This window comes from Petromyzon marinus, unplaced genomic scaffold, assembly GCF_048934315.1.
Source record: "Petromyzon marinus isolate PM22_M1 ecotype Great Lakes invasive population unplaced genomic scaffold, UKy_Petmar_22M1.pri1.0 PM_G_Scaffold_17, whole genome shotgun sequence".
Classification (NCBI taxonomy): Eukaryota; Metazoa; Chordata; class Hyperoartia; order Petromyzontiformes; family Petromyzontidae; genus Petromyzon; species Petromyzon marinus.
Genome location: NW_027422728.1, coordinates 4,054,715 through 4,072,795, shown reverse-complemented (window position 1 = coordinate 4,072,795; position 18,081 = coordinate 4,054,715). Strand labels below are relative to the sequence as shown.

Sequence of the window (18,081 nt, the reverse complement as noted above, 5' to 3'; positions counted from 1 at the left end):
ACTCACTCTCCCTCTCTCTCTCTCTGGATTACCGTTCGGCGATTCGCGGCGGCGACGACGTTCACCGCCTGACGCGTCGTTCCGCCTTCGTTTGAAACGTCGCTTTCGTTTACCGGGTCCGCGACGCGACGCCAACGGAGGGCTCCCGACGCCGCCGATTCAATCGGGCGTCGGGGGTCTCTCGCTCGCCGTCCCACAAGCCCCCCCCCACCCCCGCCCCCCCCCCTCCGAGAACCGGGAGCGAGCCGAGAGGTCGCCGCCGCGCGACGGAACGGCGACGCTCTCACGGGCCGCTCTCCCCCCCCCTCGCGCCGGAGGAGGCCCCGGCCCCCGCGCGGCCCTCCGCTCGCCCGTGGGGCGACCCGCCCGGGGCCCGGCGGAGCGCCGGCAGGCCGTCGGGGGGCGCCGGTGCCGGGAGGCCGACGGAGGCGCCGGTGCCGGGCGGGTCGCGGGTCGCGGGCGTGGGCGGGCGGCACATCGACACGGGGGGGCAGTCGTCAATCCTGCGGTGGGAGGTGAGTGAGGTGAGGGAGGTGAGGGAGGTGAGGGAGGTGAGGGAGGGAGGTGAGGGAGGTGAGGGAGGTGAGGGAGGTGAGGGAGGGAGGTGAGGGAGGTGAGGTGAGGGAGGGAGGTGAGGGAGGTGAGGGAGGTGAGGTGAGGTGAGGGAGGTGAGGGAGGGAGGTGAGGGAGGTGAGAGAGGGAGGTGAGGGAGGTGAGGTGAGGGAGGTGAGGGAGGTGAGGGAGGGAGGTGAGGTGAGGGAGGGGAGGTGAGGGAGGTGAGGTGAGGGAGGGGAGGTGAGGGAGGTGAGGGAGGGAGGTGAGGGAGGTGAGGTGAGGTGAGGGAGGTGAGGGAGGTGAGGGAGGTGAGGGAGGGAGGTGAGGGAGGTGAGGGAGGTGAGGGAGGTGAGAGAGGGAGGTGAGGGAGGTGAGGGAGGTGAGTGAGGTGAGGTGAGGGAGGGAGGTGAGGGAGGGAGGTGAGGGAGGTGAGGGAGGTGAGGGAGGTGAGGTGAGGGAAGTGAGGGAGGTGAGGGAGGTGAGGGAGGAAGGTGAGGTGAGGGAGGTGAGAGAGGGAGGTGAGGGAGGTGAGGGAGGTGAGGGAGGTGAGGGAGGGAGGTGAGGGAGGTGAGGGAGGGAGGTGAGGGAGGTGAGGGAGGTGAGGGAGGTGAGGTGAGGGAGGGGAGGTGAGGGAGGTGAGGGAGGTGAGGTGAGGGAGGGGAGGTGAGGGAGGTGAGGGAGGAGAGGGAGGTGAGGGAGGTGAGGGAGGGAGGTGAGGGAGGTGAGGTGAGGTGAGGGAGGGGAGGTGAGGGAGGTGAGGGAGGTGAGGGAGGGAGGTGAGGTGAGGGAGGTGAGGGAGGGAGGTGAGGGAGGTGAGGGAGGGAGGTGAGGGAGGTGAGGGAGGTGAGGTGAGGGAGGTGAGTGAGGTGAGGGAGAGAGGGAGGTGAGGTGAGGTGAGGGAGGTAAGGTGAGGGAGGTGAGGGAGGTGAGGGAGGGAGGTGAGGGAGGTGAGGGAGGTGAGGGAGGTGAGGTGAGGGAGGTGAGGGAGGTGAGGGAGGGAGGTGAGGTGAGGGAGGTGAGAAAGGGAGGTGAGGGAGGTGAGGGAGGGAGGTGAGGGAGGTGAGGGAGGGAGGTGAGGTGAGGGAGGTGAGAAAGGGAGGTGAGGGAGGTGAGGGAGGTGAGGGAGGGAGGTGAGGTGAGGGAGGTGAGGTGCGGGAGGTGAGGGAGGTGAGGGAGGGAGGTGAGGTGAGGGAGGTGAGAAAGGGAGGTGAGGGAGGTGAGGGAGGTGAGGGAGGGAGGTGAGGGAGGTGAGGGAGGGAGGTGAGGTGAGGGAGGTGAGAAAGGGAGGTGAGGGAGGTGAGGGAGGTGAGGGAGGGAGGTGAGGTGAGGGAGGTGAGGTGCGGGAGGTGAGTGAGGTGAGGGAGGTGAGGGAGAGAGGGAGGTGAGGTGAGGTGAGGGAGGTAAGGTGAGGGAGGTGAGGGAGGTGAGGGAGGGAGGTGAGGGAGGTGAGGTGAGGTGAGGGAGGTGAGGGAGGTGAGGGAGGTGAGGGAGGGAGGGAGGTGAGGGAGGTGAAGGAGGTGAGGTGAGAGAGGGAGGTGAGGGAGGTGAGGGAGAGAGGTGAGGGAGGTGAGGGAGGGAGGTGAGGGAGGTGAGGGAGGTGAGGGAGATGAGGGAGGGAGGTGAGGGAGGTGAGGTGAGGTGAGGGAGGTGAGGGAGGTGAGGGAGGTGAGGGAGGGAGGGAGGTGAGGGAGGTGAGAGAGGTGAGGGAGGTGAGGGAGGTGAGAGAGGAGAGGTGAGGTGAGGGAGGTGAGGGAGGTGAAGGAGGTGAGGTGAGAGAGGGAGGTGAGGGAGGTGAGGGAGAGAGGGAGGGAGTTAGCATATAATTTAGCATTGAAATGGCTGAGTGATTAGCTTGTGACTGGTCACAGAAATAGCTATGTTAAAAGTTAAAGCATACACATCCGCAGAGGCACCCCTTGACAAAGGAATTAGCATAGAATTTAGCATTGAAATAGCTAAGTTAAAGCATACACATCCGCAGAGGCACCCCTTGACAAAGGAATTAGCATAGAATTTAGCATTGAAATAGCTGAGTGATTAGCTTGTAACTGGTCACAGAAATAGCTATGTTAAAGTCAGAGCATACACATTCACCGAGGCACTTAGTACAAATCAAACAGGAGAATTTAGCATTGAAATAACTAGGCGAATTTCGCATTGAAATAACTGAGTGATTAGCTAGTGACTGGTCACAGAAATGGCTATGTTGAAGTCAATGCCTACACATCTGAGCTATTCAAAGTACTATATAGTGAACCAATAAAAAACAAATATAAATTACCTTAATGTTATCAATAAACTCTATATTCTCCAATCAGCTAAGCTACCAACAATAAGTCGTTATATATCACAATGCTATATGGCGAAAAAATGGGTGGATTCTTACCCTCAACTTTAGCAACACGGATAGCTACGGGCCCCGTTCAGACGGACGAGTTCATCCATGGTCGGAACAGAGGAGGGGGAGAGAGACAGCTGCGAGGCGCTATTATACTCTATGTTGTAAACAATACCATTAACCGTGGTGTGAGAGGTATTAAGAGTCAAGGCTGGCGAAAGAGCTGCGGTCTGAAGGTCATCGTAAAATACAATTAATTAAGAACAGAAATGGTTTAAAACATCTTTCCAATGGTTACTAAGCCAGAATCCATCCTCTCGGTTGAAATTGTCTCTGTGCTTGTATATGTGAATGGCCTCATGAACGAATCTCTCATGGTAGCCGGTTGGTTTGCAAAGAACCTCCGCCTTGGAGAAGTCAATGTCATGTGAGCCCACTGAATTATAACAGTGATCTTCCACGGCAGAGGAGTTCGTTCTATCGTGTTTCAAGTCTGCTTTATGTTCGCGGATGCGGTCCGAGATATGTCGTTTGGTTTCTCCAATGTAGCTACTACCACAGAGGCACTTCAGTTTGTAAACGCCCGGGTACTGTATGTCTGGAACAGCATCTTTCACAGATGGAATTAAATCACGGATTTTATGTTCTGTGTTGAATCGGACCTGGATCTTGTGTTTATTCAGGATTTTGGAGCTCTTTTTAGTGACCCCTGCAATGTAGGGTAAGGTGATGGTTTTGAGTGGCTCCACAAGAGGATCCTACTTCATGACTGGAGTGATGGCTTTGCGGATTGTGTAGTCGGAGTAACCATTAGCCCTGAGAGCCTGGTGTACGTGCTTGAGTTCACTGGTAATGTGTTCCTGGTCGGCAATGCATTGGGCTCTATGGTATAGAGTCTTGATGAGGGAGTTCTTCTGGGATGGATGGTGGTGGGAATCCGGTTTCAAGTAAGCATCTGTATGGGTAGCTTTCCTGTAGACAGAGTGGCTCATTGAACCATCATGTCTTATTTTAATTAAGACATCCAAAAAGGGTAGTTTGCCATCTTTTTCGACCTCCATGGTAAATCTGATGGCTGGGTGTATGGAATTGATGTGGTCACGGAATTGGTCTAGAGCAGGCTGGCCATGTGGCCAGATGACAAAGGTGTCATCAACGTACCTCTTCCATAAGGTCGTGCGTAGAGTGGCAGTCTGGATGGCGTCAGTTTCAAATTTTTCCATGAATACGTTGGCTACAACCGGAGATAGGGGGGAGCCCATTGGGGTGCCCTCAGTTTGTTTGTTGAAAGCTCCATTCCAGGTGAAGTATGTGTTGGTTAAGCAATGTCTCACCAGGGGGGGTACATCAGTTTGCAGTCCTTGATGAACCAGGTCTTCAATGATAGCGATGGTGTCAGGTACCGGGACTTTGGTGAACAAGGACACCACATCAAAACTGACAAGCAGGTCGTCTGGGGACAGGGAAATGCCTTTGATTGTCGATACCAGGTGAGTAGAATTTAGTACCGCAGAGGTGGTTTTTCCAGTGAAAGGTCGCAGTATATCAGCAAGAAAACGTGCCAGTTTGTAGGTGGGGGAGTTGATAGTAGAGACGATGGGACGAAGGGGTGTATCTTCTTTGTGTATCTTTGGAAGGCCATATAATCTTGGTGGTCTGGCAGCAGAGGGTTTCAACGAGAACTGTTTGATCTCATCAATTAATGCTGTTGAATCAGAGATGATTTTGTTCGTTTTGGTGACCAGGCTGTTGGTGGGATCTCTTTTTATTTTTGTATAGCTGCCATCGTTGAGTAGTTCTTGAATTTTGTTGTTATATTCTGTTTTGTCCATGATGACAGTGGCATTGCCCTTGTCGGCTGAGAGGACGACAATATCATCCCTCTTTTTTAATTGAGATAATTCAAAACGTTCGTCTTTGCTGATATACTGCGACCTTTCACTGGTAAAACCACCTCTGCGGTACTAAACTCTACTCACCTGGTATCGACAATCAAAGGCATTTCCCTGTCCCCAGACGACCTGCTTGTCAGTTTTGATGTGGTGTCCTTGTTCACCAAAGTCCCGGTACCTGACACCATCGCTATCATTGAAGACCTGGTTCATCAAGGACTGCATAATGATGTACCCCCCCTGGTGAGACATTGCTTAACCAACACATACTTCACCTGGAATGGAACTTTCTACAAACAAACTGAGGGCACGCTAATGGGCTCCCCCCTATCTCCGGTTGTAGCCAACGAATTCATGGAAAAATTTGAAACTGACGCCATCCAGACTGCCACTCTACGCCCGACCTTATGGAAGAGGTACGTTGATGACACCTTTGTCATCTGGCCACATGGCCAGCCTGCTCGAGACCAATTCCGCGACCACATCAATTCCATACACCCAGCCATCAGATTTACCATGGAAGTCGAAAAAGATGGCAAACTACCCTTTTTGGATGTCTTAATTAAAAGGAGACATGATGGTTCAATGAGCCACTCTGTCTACAGGAAAGCTACCCATACAGATGCTTACTTGAAACCGGATTCCCACCACCATCCATCCCAGAAGAACTCCCTCATCAAGACTCTATACCATAGAGCCCAATGCATTTCCGACCAGGAACACATTACCAGTGAACTCAAGCACGTACACAAGGCTCTCAGGGCTAATGGTTACTCCGACTACACAATCCGCAAAGCCATCACTCCAGTCATGAAGAAGGATCCTCTTGTGGAGCCACTCAAAACCATCACCTTACCCTACATTGCAGGGGTCACTAAAAAGATCTCCAAAATCCTGAATAAACACAAGATCCAGGTCCGATTCAACACAGTACATAAAATCCGTGATTTAGTTCCATCTGTAAAAGATGCTGTTCCAGACATACAGTACCCGGGCGTTTACAAACTAAAGTGGCTCTGTGGTAGTAGCTACATTGGAGAAACCAAACGACATATCTCGGACCGCATCCGCGAACATAAAGCAGACTTGAAACACGGTAGAACGAACTCCTCTGCCGTGGCAGATCACTGTTATAATTCAGTGGGCTCACATGACATTGACTTCTCCAAGACGGAGGTTCTTTGCAAACCAACCGGCTACCATGAGAGATTCGTTCATGAGGCCATTCACATATACAAGCACAGAGACAATTTAAACCGAGAAGATGGATTCTGGCTTAGTAACCATTGGAAAGATGTTTAAAACCATTTCTGTTCTTAATTAATTGTATTTTACGATGACCTTCAGACCGCAGCTCTTTCGTCAGCCTTGACTCTTAATACCTCTCACACCACGGTTAATGGTATGGTTTACAACATGGAGTATAATAGCGCCTCGCAGCTGTCTCTCTCCCCCTCCTCTGTTCCGACCATGGATGAACTCGTCCGTCTGAACGGGACCCGTAGCTATCCGTGTTGCTAAAGTTGAGGGTAAGAATCCACCCATTTTTTCGCCATATAGCATTGTGATATATAACGACTTATTGTTGGTAGCTTAGCTGATTGGAGAATATAGAGTTTATTGATAACATTAAGGTAATTTATATTTTAGTTTTTTATTGGTTCACTATATAGTACTGTGAATAGCTCAGATGTGTAGGCCTTGACTTCAACATAGCCATTTCTGTGACCAGTCACTAGCTAATCACTCAGTTATTTCAATGCTAAATTCGCCTAGTTATTTCAATGCTAAATTCTCCTGTTTGATTTGTACTAAGTGCCTCGGTGAATGTGTATGCTCTGACTTTAACATAGCTATTTCTGTGACCAGTTACAAGCTAATCACTCAGCTATTTCAATGCTAAATTCTATGCTAATTCCTTTGTCAAGGGGTGCCTCTGCGGATGTGTATGCTTTAACTTTTAACATAGCCATTTCTGTGACCAGTCACAAGCTAATCACTCAGCCATTTCAATGCTAAATTATATGCTAATTCTTTTGTCAAGGCGCTTTGTTTCCTCTCACACAGCTTAAAGGTCGTGATCTGAACGTGGCTTTTTCACTCCAGCGCTGTCCTACCAGACAGTCTCGTCCCTTCACCTGATGAAGGCCGCTTGTGTTGTGGCCGAAACGTCGTGAGAATATTATTGCGTTATATCATTTGATCAATTTATTATTTTATTCTCATTCTACGTGACTTTACCGAAAGAACCAAAGAAGATGAATCATTGCAGTTACGAAAGCTTTAAATCGAAATTTAGAGGGAGGGAGGTGAGGGAGGTGAGGGAGGTGAGGGAGAGAGGGAGGGAGGTGAGGGAGGGGATCAGACAAACGTCCATCTGTTAAAGTCACGACTGCTCAGAATCTCAGAATCAAGAATGTGTATTCAGGCTGTAGGAGGAAAGGAATCCGATGAGCTCTGAAGCTCTCTTTCACCGAGGTGCAGTGAGGGCAGGGGCTCAGCGAGTTGATGCTCACACACACACGGACGCTTCCACTTGCTGGAGTTTGTCCTCCGACTGTCACCGTCCGAGAATCTCAGGCAGATTCGGACCAACGCTGCTGCTGCAGCTGTGCGAGTGGGCGAGTGAGTCAGTGGGCGAGTGAGTCAGTGGGCGAGTGTGGTCAGTGGGCGAGTGAGTCAGTGGGCGAGTGGGTCAGTGGGTGAGTGAGTCAGTGGGTCAGTGGGCGAGTGGGTCAGTGGGCGAGTGGGTGAGTGGGTCAGTGGGCGAGTGGGCGAGTGGGTCAGTGGGCGAGTGGGTCAGTGGGTCAGTGGGCGAGTGGGTCAGTGGGCGAGTGGGTGAGTGGGTCAGTGGGCGAGTGGGTCAGTGGGCGAGTGGGCGAGTGAGTCAGTGGGCGAGTGAGTCAGTGGGCTAGTGGGTCAGTGGGCGAGTGGGCGAGTGGGTCAGTGGGCGAGTGGGTCAGTGGGCGAGTGGGTCAGAGGCCGAGTGGGCGAATGGGTCAGTGGGCGAGTGGGTGAGTGGGTCAGTGGGCGAGTGGGTCAGTGGGCGAGTGGGTCAGTGGGTGAGTGGGTCAGAGGCCGAGTTGGCGAATGGGTCAGTGGGCGAGTGGGTGAGTGGGTCAGTGGGCGAGTGGGTCAGTGGGCGAGTGGGTCAGTGGGCGAGTGGGTCAGTGGGCGAGTGAGTCAGTGGGCAAGTGGGTCAGTGGGCGAGTGGGCGAGTGGGTCAGTGGGCGAGTGGGCGAGTGTGTCAGTGGGCGACTGAGTCAGTGGGCAAGTGGGCGAGTGGGCGAGTGATTCAGTGGGCGAGTAGGCGAGTGGGCGAGTGGGTCAGTGGGCGAGTGAGTCAGTGGGTCAGTGGGCGAGTGGGTCAGTGGGCGAGTGAGTCAGTGGGTGAGTGAGTCAGTGGGCGAGTGGGTCAGTGGCCGAGCGAGCAGGTAAGCGAGCGGGTAAAGCAAGTGAGCGGGCGGCCCGGGCTAGCGGGCGGGCGAGCGAGCGAGCGGGTGGGCCCTCACCGGATGTCGTTGTGGCGGTAGTCTCGGTCCCACGCCGCCTTGCGCTTGAGCAGCGGGTACAGGACGAGGAAGCCGATGGCGGCGACGACGACGAGGAGGAGGAGCACGCCCATCACGGCGCCCGTCACGACGCCGGCGTTAGCGCTCGCTGCACACGACACGATCACCCACACACGCGTAACCTTCACAGACTGTAGGGGAAAGTGCTGTCTGTAACAGACTGTAGGGGCAAGTGCTGTCTCTAACAGACTGTAGGGGCAAGTGCTGTCTGTAACAGATTGTAGGGGCGAGTGCTGCCTGTAACAGACTGTAGGGGCAAGTGCTGTCTGTAACAGACTGTAGGGGAAAGTGCTGGCTGTAACAGACTGTAGGGGCAAGTGCTGTCTGTAACAGACTGTAGGGGAAAGTGCTGTCTGTAACAAACTGTCAGGGCGAGTGCTGTCTGTAACAGACTGTAGGGGAAAGTGCTGTCTGTAACAGACTGTAGGGGCAAGTGCTGTTAGCGAGCAGCAGCAGCTATGAAAGCCGGAACGGTACACGAGGGGGTGGGTGGCCAGCACCACGCCCGGCCGCCTTTGTCTCCCCAGTGGCGATGTTTACACACCGCACCAGGTACTCATTTGAGGCCGTGTCGACCGAGCGGAGGCCCAGGGACCGGTTCAGATAATGGTCACCGGCGGTGTTGGCCGTGAGCGGGAATCGAACCCCGGGTCGCCGGGTTCGTAGCACAGCCACACGCACACACACACGTACACACAACAACCGCCATTCGCCACTAAGTGGCGGTGACGTCACCACGACGCTTGTGCCAGGCTATGTGTACCCTGAGGCCACGTGAAGTGTCGAACGCCCGCTGGCAGGTCACGGGGCAGACCCAGGTGCCACGGGTCGACTGACTGAGATGACTGCCTGATGCACCACCTGTGCCCCTACTGTGCCAACCTGCTGTGCTTTAGCCACCCGGCGCTCCGCTCGTTGTTCTGAGCGTCGCTCCTCCGCCCTCCGTTGTTGTTGGAGGGCGACTGCCTCCAACTGCCCAGTAGCATCCTTCACGAGCCTCCTCCACAGAGGCCGATCTTGACACCGCTGGTACCAGTCATCGGCAAGTCCACTCAGCTCCACGTCCTCCTGTACCACATCACTCCATCTCTTCTCTAGCCCGTGCCGCGCCCGCTGAGCCCCCTCAATCCGGCCAAACAAAAGCTGTTTCGGCATGCGGTGGCTGGGCATGCGGGCTACATGACCCAGCCATCGCAGCCTTGCCTGCCGGAGGAGCTCACCGATGGGACCCTGCCCAGATCTTCGAAGGATTTGTGAGCTCCTCACACAATCCAGTCTGGTTAAACCCAGGATGGATCGTAGGCAGGCCAGCCTAAATGTTTCTAACCGGCGAAGATGTTCCATTAGGGGGGTCCACGTTTCGCAAGCGTAGAGAAGGGAGGGAATGACCGTGGCCGAGAAGACCTGAAGCTTAGTGCGGAGCGACAGACCAGGTAGCTTCCACACAACGTTACGCAACCGATGAAAAGATATTGCCGCTCGACTGATTCGGAGTGAGACCTCTGCTGTTAAACTGGAGCCAGTCATAAGCACACTGCCCAGGTATGGGAAACTCTCCACTCTCTACACAACTGCCCCATCACCGATTGGGAGTTGTGGGGGTGGAGTGTCCGATGGTACAAAATACCCAGGCAGGTGCTTAGTTTTGGTGGGGCTGATGGTAAGGCCCCACCTCTTAGCTCCAGTCTCAGCAGCATATTCAACTCTTCCTCTGACTGAGCAGCTATTACCAAATCATCAGCATACATAACGTGGTTGAGCAATAGGGAGCCATCCCTTGACCGCACCCGGGCATCGATTAGCCTCCCATTATATCTGTACCATATGGAGATTCCCCCGGTACAGCTATTGAAGGCTTCACGAACTACGTGGTCAAAATAGATGTTAAATAATGTGGGAGCCAGAGGACATCCCTGTCGCACCCCAAGGTGTACAGGGAATGGCTCTGACTCCCGGCCACATAGTTTTACCCGGGCCCGCTCACCATCATGAAGGTCCTTAATGATCGTGAGCAGAGGGTCAGGTACTCCAAAAGCACGAAGAATGACCCAGAGCCCAGGCCTACTGATGGTATCATAGGCCTTGACCAGGTCAATAAAGCAGAGATGTAGGTCTTGTTAGAATTCCCTACACCTCTGCTGTAGCAGACGGACAGAAAATATGGCATCTGTGCAGGACCGCCCTTTCCTGAAACCGCATTGGGGCTCCGCAAGCCTCTCCTCAGCGTGCCTGGCAAGGCGATGCTGAATAATCCTTGCCAGGACCTTTCCCGGCACACTGAGGAGTGAGATGCCCCTGTAGTTGTTACAGTCTGTGCGGTCCCCCTTCTTAAAAAGGGGGACCACCAGGGCATCCTTCCAATCCTGCGGAACCCGTCCAGTGGTCCAGACTGTTGTTATGATGTCATATAGGGCAGTCTGTGCACAAACGTCACCCTCCCTCAGCATTTCGCTTGGGAGATCATCTCTGCCCGCTGCCTTTCCTGGTCTCAGACTCCGGATCGCCTTCAATACTTCCTCAGCAGATGGCACCTCAGCCAGCCACTCACAGGGGGTGACTTCTTCCAATATTTGAGGCACCGTAGCCTCAGCAGGGTCATCCTCACTTTGTGCCACGATGTTTTCCTGGCTGAGGGATTTTCCCTCCCCCAGGACCTCACAGAAATGCTCAGCAAATCTGCGAACCTGTTCCTGGGGGTCGGAGATTGGATCACCGTTTTTTCCCCTAATGATGGTAATAGGTGTGGCGCTGCAGGTTACTTTTTTGATGGAGTTAAATAGAGATTTGTGATCACGGGCCACTGAGGCAGACTCCATCTCCTCAGCAACCCGCGACCACCACCCATCCTTGCAGCGCCTCACGGCTCTCCGAACCTCCGAGCGAAGGCTGCGGTAAGCCTCCTCATTCTCTGACGTGGGATTCTGTAACCGATGACAGTGGGCCTGTCGCTTTTTCTCAACCATCCTGAACACCTCCTCTGTTAGGCAGGGTCTCTGGGGAGGTCTGGACCGCGTACCCAAAGCAGCCATTGCAGCTGCATGAGTCACAGTCCTAAACCTCGCCCATTTACCCTCGACATCAGGAGGAGTCGGGGACGATGCTAATCCCAGCCGCAAGCGATGATGAAATTCTCGCTTGCAACTTTCATCAGATAACTGAGACCAGGCCACTTTATGTTGGAATGGGGTCCTGGGTGTACACCCACCACCGGAGTGGAAGAATGGCAGGCGCATCTTACAGATGACTAGTCGATGGTCAGAGGGCAGTTCAGCTCCACAGTAGGTCCTGGTGTCAAGGACATGGGCTTGCATTCGCTGGTCCGTCACTATGTAGTCCAGCAGATGTTCTTGCTTGGACCCGGCATGCATCCATGATGTTGTGTGGATGCGCCGATGCCGGAACAGCGTGTTGGTAATTACAAGCCCATGGGCTGCACAAAAATCTAGCAGCCTCCTACCATTGTTATTGAGCTGATCTGGCCCATGCCCTCCAATCACTCCAGACCAGGTGCCAGTATCATGACCAACTCGGGCATTGAAGTTACCCAACATGATGACTATCCCGAGGGGCCACTTTAGCCAGCACCTGTGACAGGAGGTCATAGAGGCATCTGACTCATCGGCTTTGCCTGCATCCCTCCACGGATGTTCATCTTCGGTGGGGGCATAAGTAACCACGACCACCATTCCTCGCCTCCGGTTGATGGGAAGGCGAGCCCAAAGTAGCCTGGGGCTTACAGCTTCCCACACCTCACCGCCACGCTCCCACGCCCCCTTCATTCTTTTATTCAAAAGAAGACCCACATCCTGTTGTTTGGCAGTCTGCTGCCCCGAGTAGAGGACTGTCCACCCCTCATGGTGGCAGGAGCCAGAGCCGGTCCACCGGACCTCCTGAATGCCGCATAGATCCAGGCGGTACCGGTCCAGCTCCCGACAGAGGAGTGGCAGCCTCTCCTCTGCAGTGAGCGTTCGAACATTCCACGTGGCCACCCGTAGTGGCTTTTCGTTGTTTCTGGAGTAGCCCCGAGGGTACGTATTCAATCTCCTGGCTCCGCCAATTGGGGTTTGGCCAGGAGACGTCATAGACGCCTGGCCCCCCGGGGCCTCCGGCACAAGCTTATTAGTTACATATTTCAGTTTAATTCGTGGTTTCGTGGTAATTAATTGAAGGTGGAGGGGTTACCAGCCCCTCGCACCTGTCCAGAGCCCCTGTTTAGCCCCTGTGGTGGACACATATGCCATGAGGGGAGGAGCCAATCAAAATTGGATCTCCCCCCACAGCACTGTCCACGACAGAGTTGCCCGTCCGGCACCGCGAGGAAGTAGGGGGTTGTTTTGCCGGACCACGTACACACACACGCACACACACACACACACGCACACACACGCGTGGCGCCCGCGTGCGTAGCGAGAGGCAGACTCACGGCTCACGAGCGAGAGGGTCACGACGCACGACCGCCAGCCCACGCGGTTGCTGGCGTTGCACCGATAGGTCCCCGCGTGGCTCTCGCTCGCGTTGCTGATGCGCAGCGTTCCTCCTGCGTGCCGCACCAAGCGGGGAGAATCAACAAGCGGAGAGCTCACTCCTGTGGGTCTGTGTGTGGTGAGTCTGTGGGTCTGTGTGTGGTGAGTCTGTGGGTCTCTGTGTGGTGAGTCTGTGGGTCTCTGTGTGGTGAGTCTGTGGGTCTCTGTGTGGTGAGTCTGTGGGTCTCTGTGTGGTGAGTCTATGGGTCTCTGTGTGTGGTGAGTCTATGGGTCTCTGTGTGGTAAGTCTATGGGTCTCTGTGTGGTGAGTCTGTGGGTCTCTGTGTGGTGAGTCTGTGGGCCTCTGTGTGGTGAGTCTATGGGTCTCTGTGTGGTGAGTCTGTGGGTCTCTGTGTGTGGTGAGTCTATGGGTCTCTGTGTGGTGAGTCTGTGGGTCTCTGTGTGGTGAGTCTGTGGGTCTCTGTGTGGTGAGTCTGTGGGTCTCTGTGTGGTGAGTCTATGGGTCTCTGTGTGTGGTGAGTCTATGGGTCTCTGTGTGGTGAGTCTGTGGGTCTCTGTGTGGTGAGTCTGTGGGTCTCTGTGTGGTGAGTCTGTGGGTCTCTGTGTGTGGTGAGTCTGTGGGTCTGTGTGTGGTGAGTCTGTGGGTCTCTGTGTGATGAGTCTGTGGGTCTCTGTGTGTGGTGAGTCTGTGGGTCTCTGTGTGGTGAGTCTGTGGGTCTCTGTGTGGTGAGTCTGTGGGTCTCTGTGTGGTGAGTCTGTGGGTCTCTGTGTGTGGTGAGTCTGTGGGTCTCTGTGTGGTGAGTCTGTGGGCCTCTGTGTGGTGAGTCTGTGGGTCTCTGTGTGTGGTGAGTTTGTGAGTCTCTGTGTGGTGAGTCTATGAGTCTCTGTGTGGTGAGTCTGTGGGTCTCTGTGTGGTGAGTCTATGGGTCTCTGTGTGGTGAGTCTGTGGGTGTCTGTGTGGTGAGTCTGTGGGTCTCTGTGTGTGGTGAGTCTGTGGGTCTCTGTGTGTGATGAGTCTATGGGTCTCTGTGTGGTGAGTCTATGGGTCTCTGTGTGGTGAGTCTGTGGGTCTCTGTGTGTGGTGAGTTTGTGAGTCTATGTGTGGTGAGTCTGTGGGTCTCTGTGTGGTGAGTCTATGAGTCTCTGTGTGGTGAGTCTGTGGGTCTCTGTGTGGTGAGTCTATGGGTCTCTGTGTGGTGAGTCTGTGGGTGTCTGTGTGGTGAGTCTGTGGGTCTCTGTGTGTGGTGAGTCTGTGGGTCTCTGTGTGTGATGAGTCTATGGGTCTCTGTGTGGTGAGTCTATGGGTCTCTGTGTGGTGAGTCTGTGGGTCTCTGTGTGTGGTGAGTCTGTGGGTCTCTGTGTGGTGAGTCTATGGGTCTCTGTGTGTTGAGTCTGTGGGTCTCTGTGTGTGGTGAGTCTGTGGGTCTCTGTGTGAGTGAGTCTGTGGGTCTCTGTGTGTGGTGAGTCTGTGGGTCTCTGTGTGGTGAGTCTATGGGTCTCTGTGTGGTGAGTCTGTGGGTCTCTGTGTGTGGTGAGTCTATGGGTCTCTGTGTGGTGAGTCTGTGGGTCTCTGTGTGGTGAGTCTATGGGTCTCTGTGTGTGGTGAGTCTGTGGGTCTCTGTGTGGTGAGTCTGTGGGTCTCTGTGTGGTGAGTCTGTGGGTCTCTGTGTGGTGAGTCTGTGGGTCTCTGTGTGTGGTGAGTCTGTGGGTCTGTGTGTGGTGAGTCTGTGGGTCTCTGTGTGATGAGTCTGTGGGTCTCTGTGTGTGGTGAGTCTGTGGGTCTCTGTGTGGTGAGTCTGTGGGTCTCTGTGTGGTGAGTCTGTGGGTCTCTGTGTGGTGAGTCTGTGGGTCTCTGTGTGTGGTGAGTCTGTGGGTCTCTGTGTGGTGAGTCTGTGGGCCTCTGTGTGGTGAGTCTGTGGGTCTCTGTGTGTGGTGAGTTTGTGAGTCTCTGTGTGGTGAGTCTATGAGTCTCTGTGTGGTGAGTCTGTGGGTCTCTGTGTGGTGAGTCTATGGGTCTCTGTGTGGTGAGTCTGTGGGTGTCTGTGTGGTGAGTCTGTGGGTCTCTGTGTGTGGTGAGTCTGTGGGTCTCTGTGTGTGATGAGTCTATGGGTCTCTGTGTGGTGAGTCTATGGGTCTCTGTGTGGTGAGTCTGTGGGTCTCTGTGTGTGGTGAGTTTGTGAGTCTATGTGTGGTGAGTCTGTGGGTCTCTGTGTGGTGAGTCTATGAGTCTCTGTGTGGTGAGTCTGTGGGTCTCTGTGTGGTGAGTCTATGGGTCTCTGTGTGGTGAGTCTGTGGGTGTCTGTGTGGTGAGTCTGTGGGTCTCTGTGTGTGGTGAGTCTGTGGGTCTCTGTGTGTGATGAGTCTATGGGTCTCTGTGTGGTGAGTCTATGGGTCTCTGTGTGGTGAGTCTGTGGGTCTCTGTGTGTGGTGAGTCTGTGGGTCTCTGTGTGGTGAGTCTATGGGTCTCTGTGTGTTGAGTCTGTGGGTCTCTGTGTGTGGTGAGTCTGTGGGTCTCTGTGTGAGTGAGTCTGTGGGTCTCTGTGTGTGGTGAGTCTGTGGGTCTCTGTGTGGTGAGTCTGTGGGTCTCTTTGTGAGACTATGGGTCTCTGTGTGTGGTGAGTCTGTGGGGCTCTTTGTGGTGAGTCTGTGGGTCTCTGTGTGGTGAGTCTATGGGTCTCTGTGTGTGGTGAGTCTATGGGTCTCTGTGTGGTGAGTCTGTGGGTCTCTGTGTGGTGAGTCTGTGGGTCTCTGGGTGGTGAGTCTGTGGGTCTCTGTGTGTGGTGAGTCTGTGGGTCTGTGTGTGGTGAGTCTGTGGGTCGCTGTGTGTGGTGAGTCTATGGGTCTCTGTGTGGTGAGTCTGTGGGTCTCTGTGTGGTGATTCTGTGGGTCTCTGTGTGTGGTGAGTCTGTGGGTCTCTGTGTAGTGAGTCTGTGGGTCTCTGTGTGGTGAGTCTGTGGGTCTCTGTGTGGTGAGTCTGTGGGTCTCTGTGTGGTGAGTCTGTGGGTCTCTGTGTGGTGAGTCTGTGGGTCTCTGTGTGGTGAGTCTGTGGGTCTCTGTGTGTGGTGAGTTTGTGAGTCTCTGTGTGGTGAGTCTGTGGGTCTCTGTGTGGTGAGTCTATGAGTCTCTGTGTGGTGAGTCTGTGGGTGTCTGTGTGGTGAGTCTGTGGGTCTCTGTGTGTGGTGAGTATGTTGGTCTCTGTGTGTGATGAGTCTATGGGTCTCTGTGTGGTGAGTCTATGGGTCTCTGTGTGGTGAGTCTGTGGGTCTCTGTGTGTGATGAGTCTGTGGGTCTCTGTGTGGTGAGTCTATGGGTCTCTGTGTGGTGAGTCTGTGGGTCTCTGTGTGTGGTGAGTCTGTGGGTCTCTGTGGGAGTGAGTCTGTGGGTCTCTGTGTGTGGTGAGTCTGTGGGTCTCTGTGTGGTGAGTCTGTGGGTCTCTTTGTGAGTCTATGGGTCTCTGTGTGTGGTGAGTCTGTGGGTCTCTGTGTGGTGAGTCTGTGGGTCTCTGTGTGATGATTCTATGGGTCTCTGTGTGGTGAGTCTGTGGGTCTCTGTGTGGTGAGTCTATGGGTCTCTGTGTGGTGAGTCTACGGGTCTCTGTGTGTGATGAGTCTGTGGGTCTCTGTGTGGTGAGTCTGTGGGTCTCTGTGTGGTGAGTCTATGGGTCTCTGTGTGGTGAGTCTATGGGTCTCTGTGTGGTGAGTCTATGGGTCTCTGTGTGGTGAGTCTATGGGTCTCTGTGTGTGGTGAGTTTATGGGTCTCTGTGTGTGGTGAGTCTATGGGTCTCTGTGTGTGGTGAGTCTGTGGGTCTCTGTGTGGTGAGTCTGTGGGTCTCTGTGTGGTGAGTCTGTGGGTCTCTGTGTGGTGAGTCTATGGGTCTCTGTGTGGTGAGTCTGTGGGTGTCTGTGTGGTGAGTCTGTGGGTCTCTGTGTGTGGTGAGTCTGTGGGTCTCTGTGTGTGATGAGTCTATGGGTCTCTGTGTGGTGAGTCTATGGGTCTCTGTGTGGTGAGTCTGTGGGTCTCTGTGTGTGGTGAGTTTGTGAGTCTATGTGTGGTGAGTCTGTGGGTCTCTGTGTGGTGAGTCTATGAGTCTCTGTGTGGTGAGTCTGTGGGTCTCTGTGTGGTGAGTCTATGGGTCTCTGTGTGGTGAGTCTGTGGGTGTCTGTGTGGTGAGTCTGTGGGTCTCTGTGTGTGGTGAGTCTGTGGGTCTCTGTGTGTGATGAGTCTATGGGTCTCTGTGTGGTGAGTCTATGGGTCTCTGTGTGGTGAGTCTGTGGGTCTCTGTGTGTGGTGAGTCTGTGGGTCTCTGTGTGGTGAGTCTATGGGTCTCTGTGTGTTGAGTCTGTGGGTCTCTGTGTGTGGTGAGTCTGTGGGTCTCTGTGTGAGTGAGTCTGTGGGTCTCTGTGTGTGGTGAGTCTGTGGGTCTCTGTGTAGTGAGTCTGTGGGTCTCTTTGTGAGTCTATGGGTCTCTGTGTGTGGTGAGTCTGTGGGTCTCTGTGTGGTGAGTCTGTGGGTCTCTGTGTGGTGAGTCTATGGGTCTCTGTGTGTGGTGAGTCTATGGGTCTCTGTGTGGTGAGTCTGTGGGTCTCTGTGTGGTGAGTCTGTGGGTCTCTGGGTGGTGAGTCTGTGGGTCTCTGTGTGTGGTGAGTCTGTGGGTCTGTGTGTGGTGAGTCTGTGGGTCGCTGTGTGTGGTGAGTCTATGGGTCTCTGTGTGGTGAGTCTGTGGGTCTCTGTGTGGTGATTCTGTGGGTCTCTGTGTGGTGAGTCTGTGGGTCTCTGTGTGATGAGTCTGTGGGTCTCTGTGTGTGGTGAGTCTGTGGGTCTCTGTGTAGTGAGTCTGTGGGTCTCTGTGTGGTGAGTCTGTGGGTCTCTGTGTGGTGAGTCTGTGGGTCTCTGTGTGGTGAGTCTGTGGGTCTCTGTGTGGTGAGTCTGTGGGTCTCTGTGTGGTGAGTCTGTGGGTCTCTGTGTGTAGTGAGTTTGTGAGTCTCTGTGTGGTGAGTCTGTGGGTCTCTGTGTGGTGAGTCTATGAGTCTCTGTGTGGTGAGTCTGTGGGTGTCTGTGTGGTGAGTCTGTGGGTCTCTGTGTGTGGTGAGTATGTTGGTCTCTGTGTGTGATGAGTCTATGGGTCTCTGTGTGGTGAGTCTATGGGTCTCTGTGTGGTGAGTCTGTGGGTCTCTGTGTGTGATGAGTCTGTGGGTCTCTGTGTGGTGAGTCTATGGGTCTCTGTGTGGTGAGTCTGTGG

The 18,081-nt window shown here is 54.4% G+C and overlaps 1 protein-coding gene across 2 annotated transcripts in view; it reads right to left on the bottom strand.

Moving 5' to 3' along the window:
- Positions 1-246: 246 nt before the first annotated feature.
- LOC142911164 (coxsackievirus and adenovirus receptor homolog) overlaps positions 247-18,081 on the bottom strand; it is a 75,734-nt gene continuing 57,899 nt past the window's right edge. The window contains exons 5-8 of one of the 2 annotated variants that reach the window (XM_076060272.1): positions 12,781-12,894; positions 8,298-8,445; positions 7,027-7,066; positions 414-503 (exon numbers count right to left, since the gene is read on the bottom strand). In XM_076060272.1, coding sequence (XP_075916387.1) covers positions 498-503; positions 7,027-7,066; positions 8,298-8,445; positions 12,781-12,894 — 308 coding nt within the window. In that variant the 3' untranslated portion in view covers positions 414-497. Of the gene's footprint in view, positions 504-7,026; positions 7,067-8,297; positions 8,446-12,780; positions 12,895-18,081 lie in introns of both variants that reach the window. The other variant, XM_076060271.1, reaches the window with a different exon arrangement.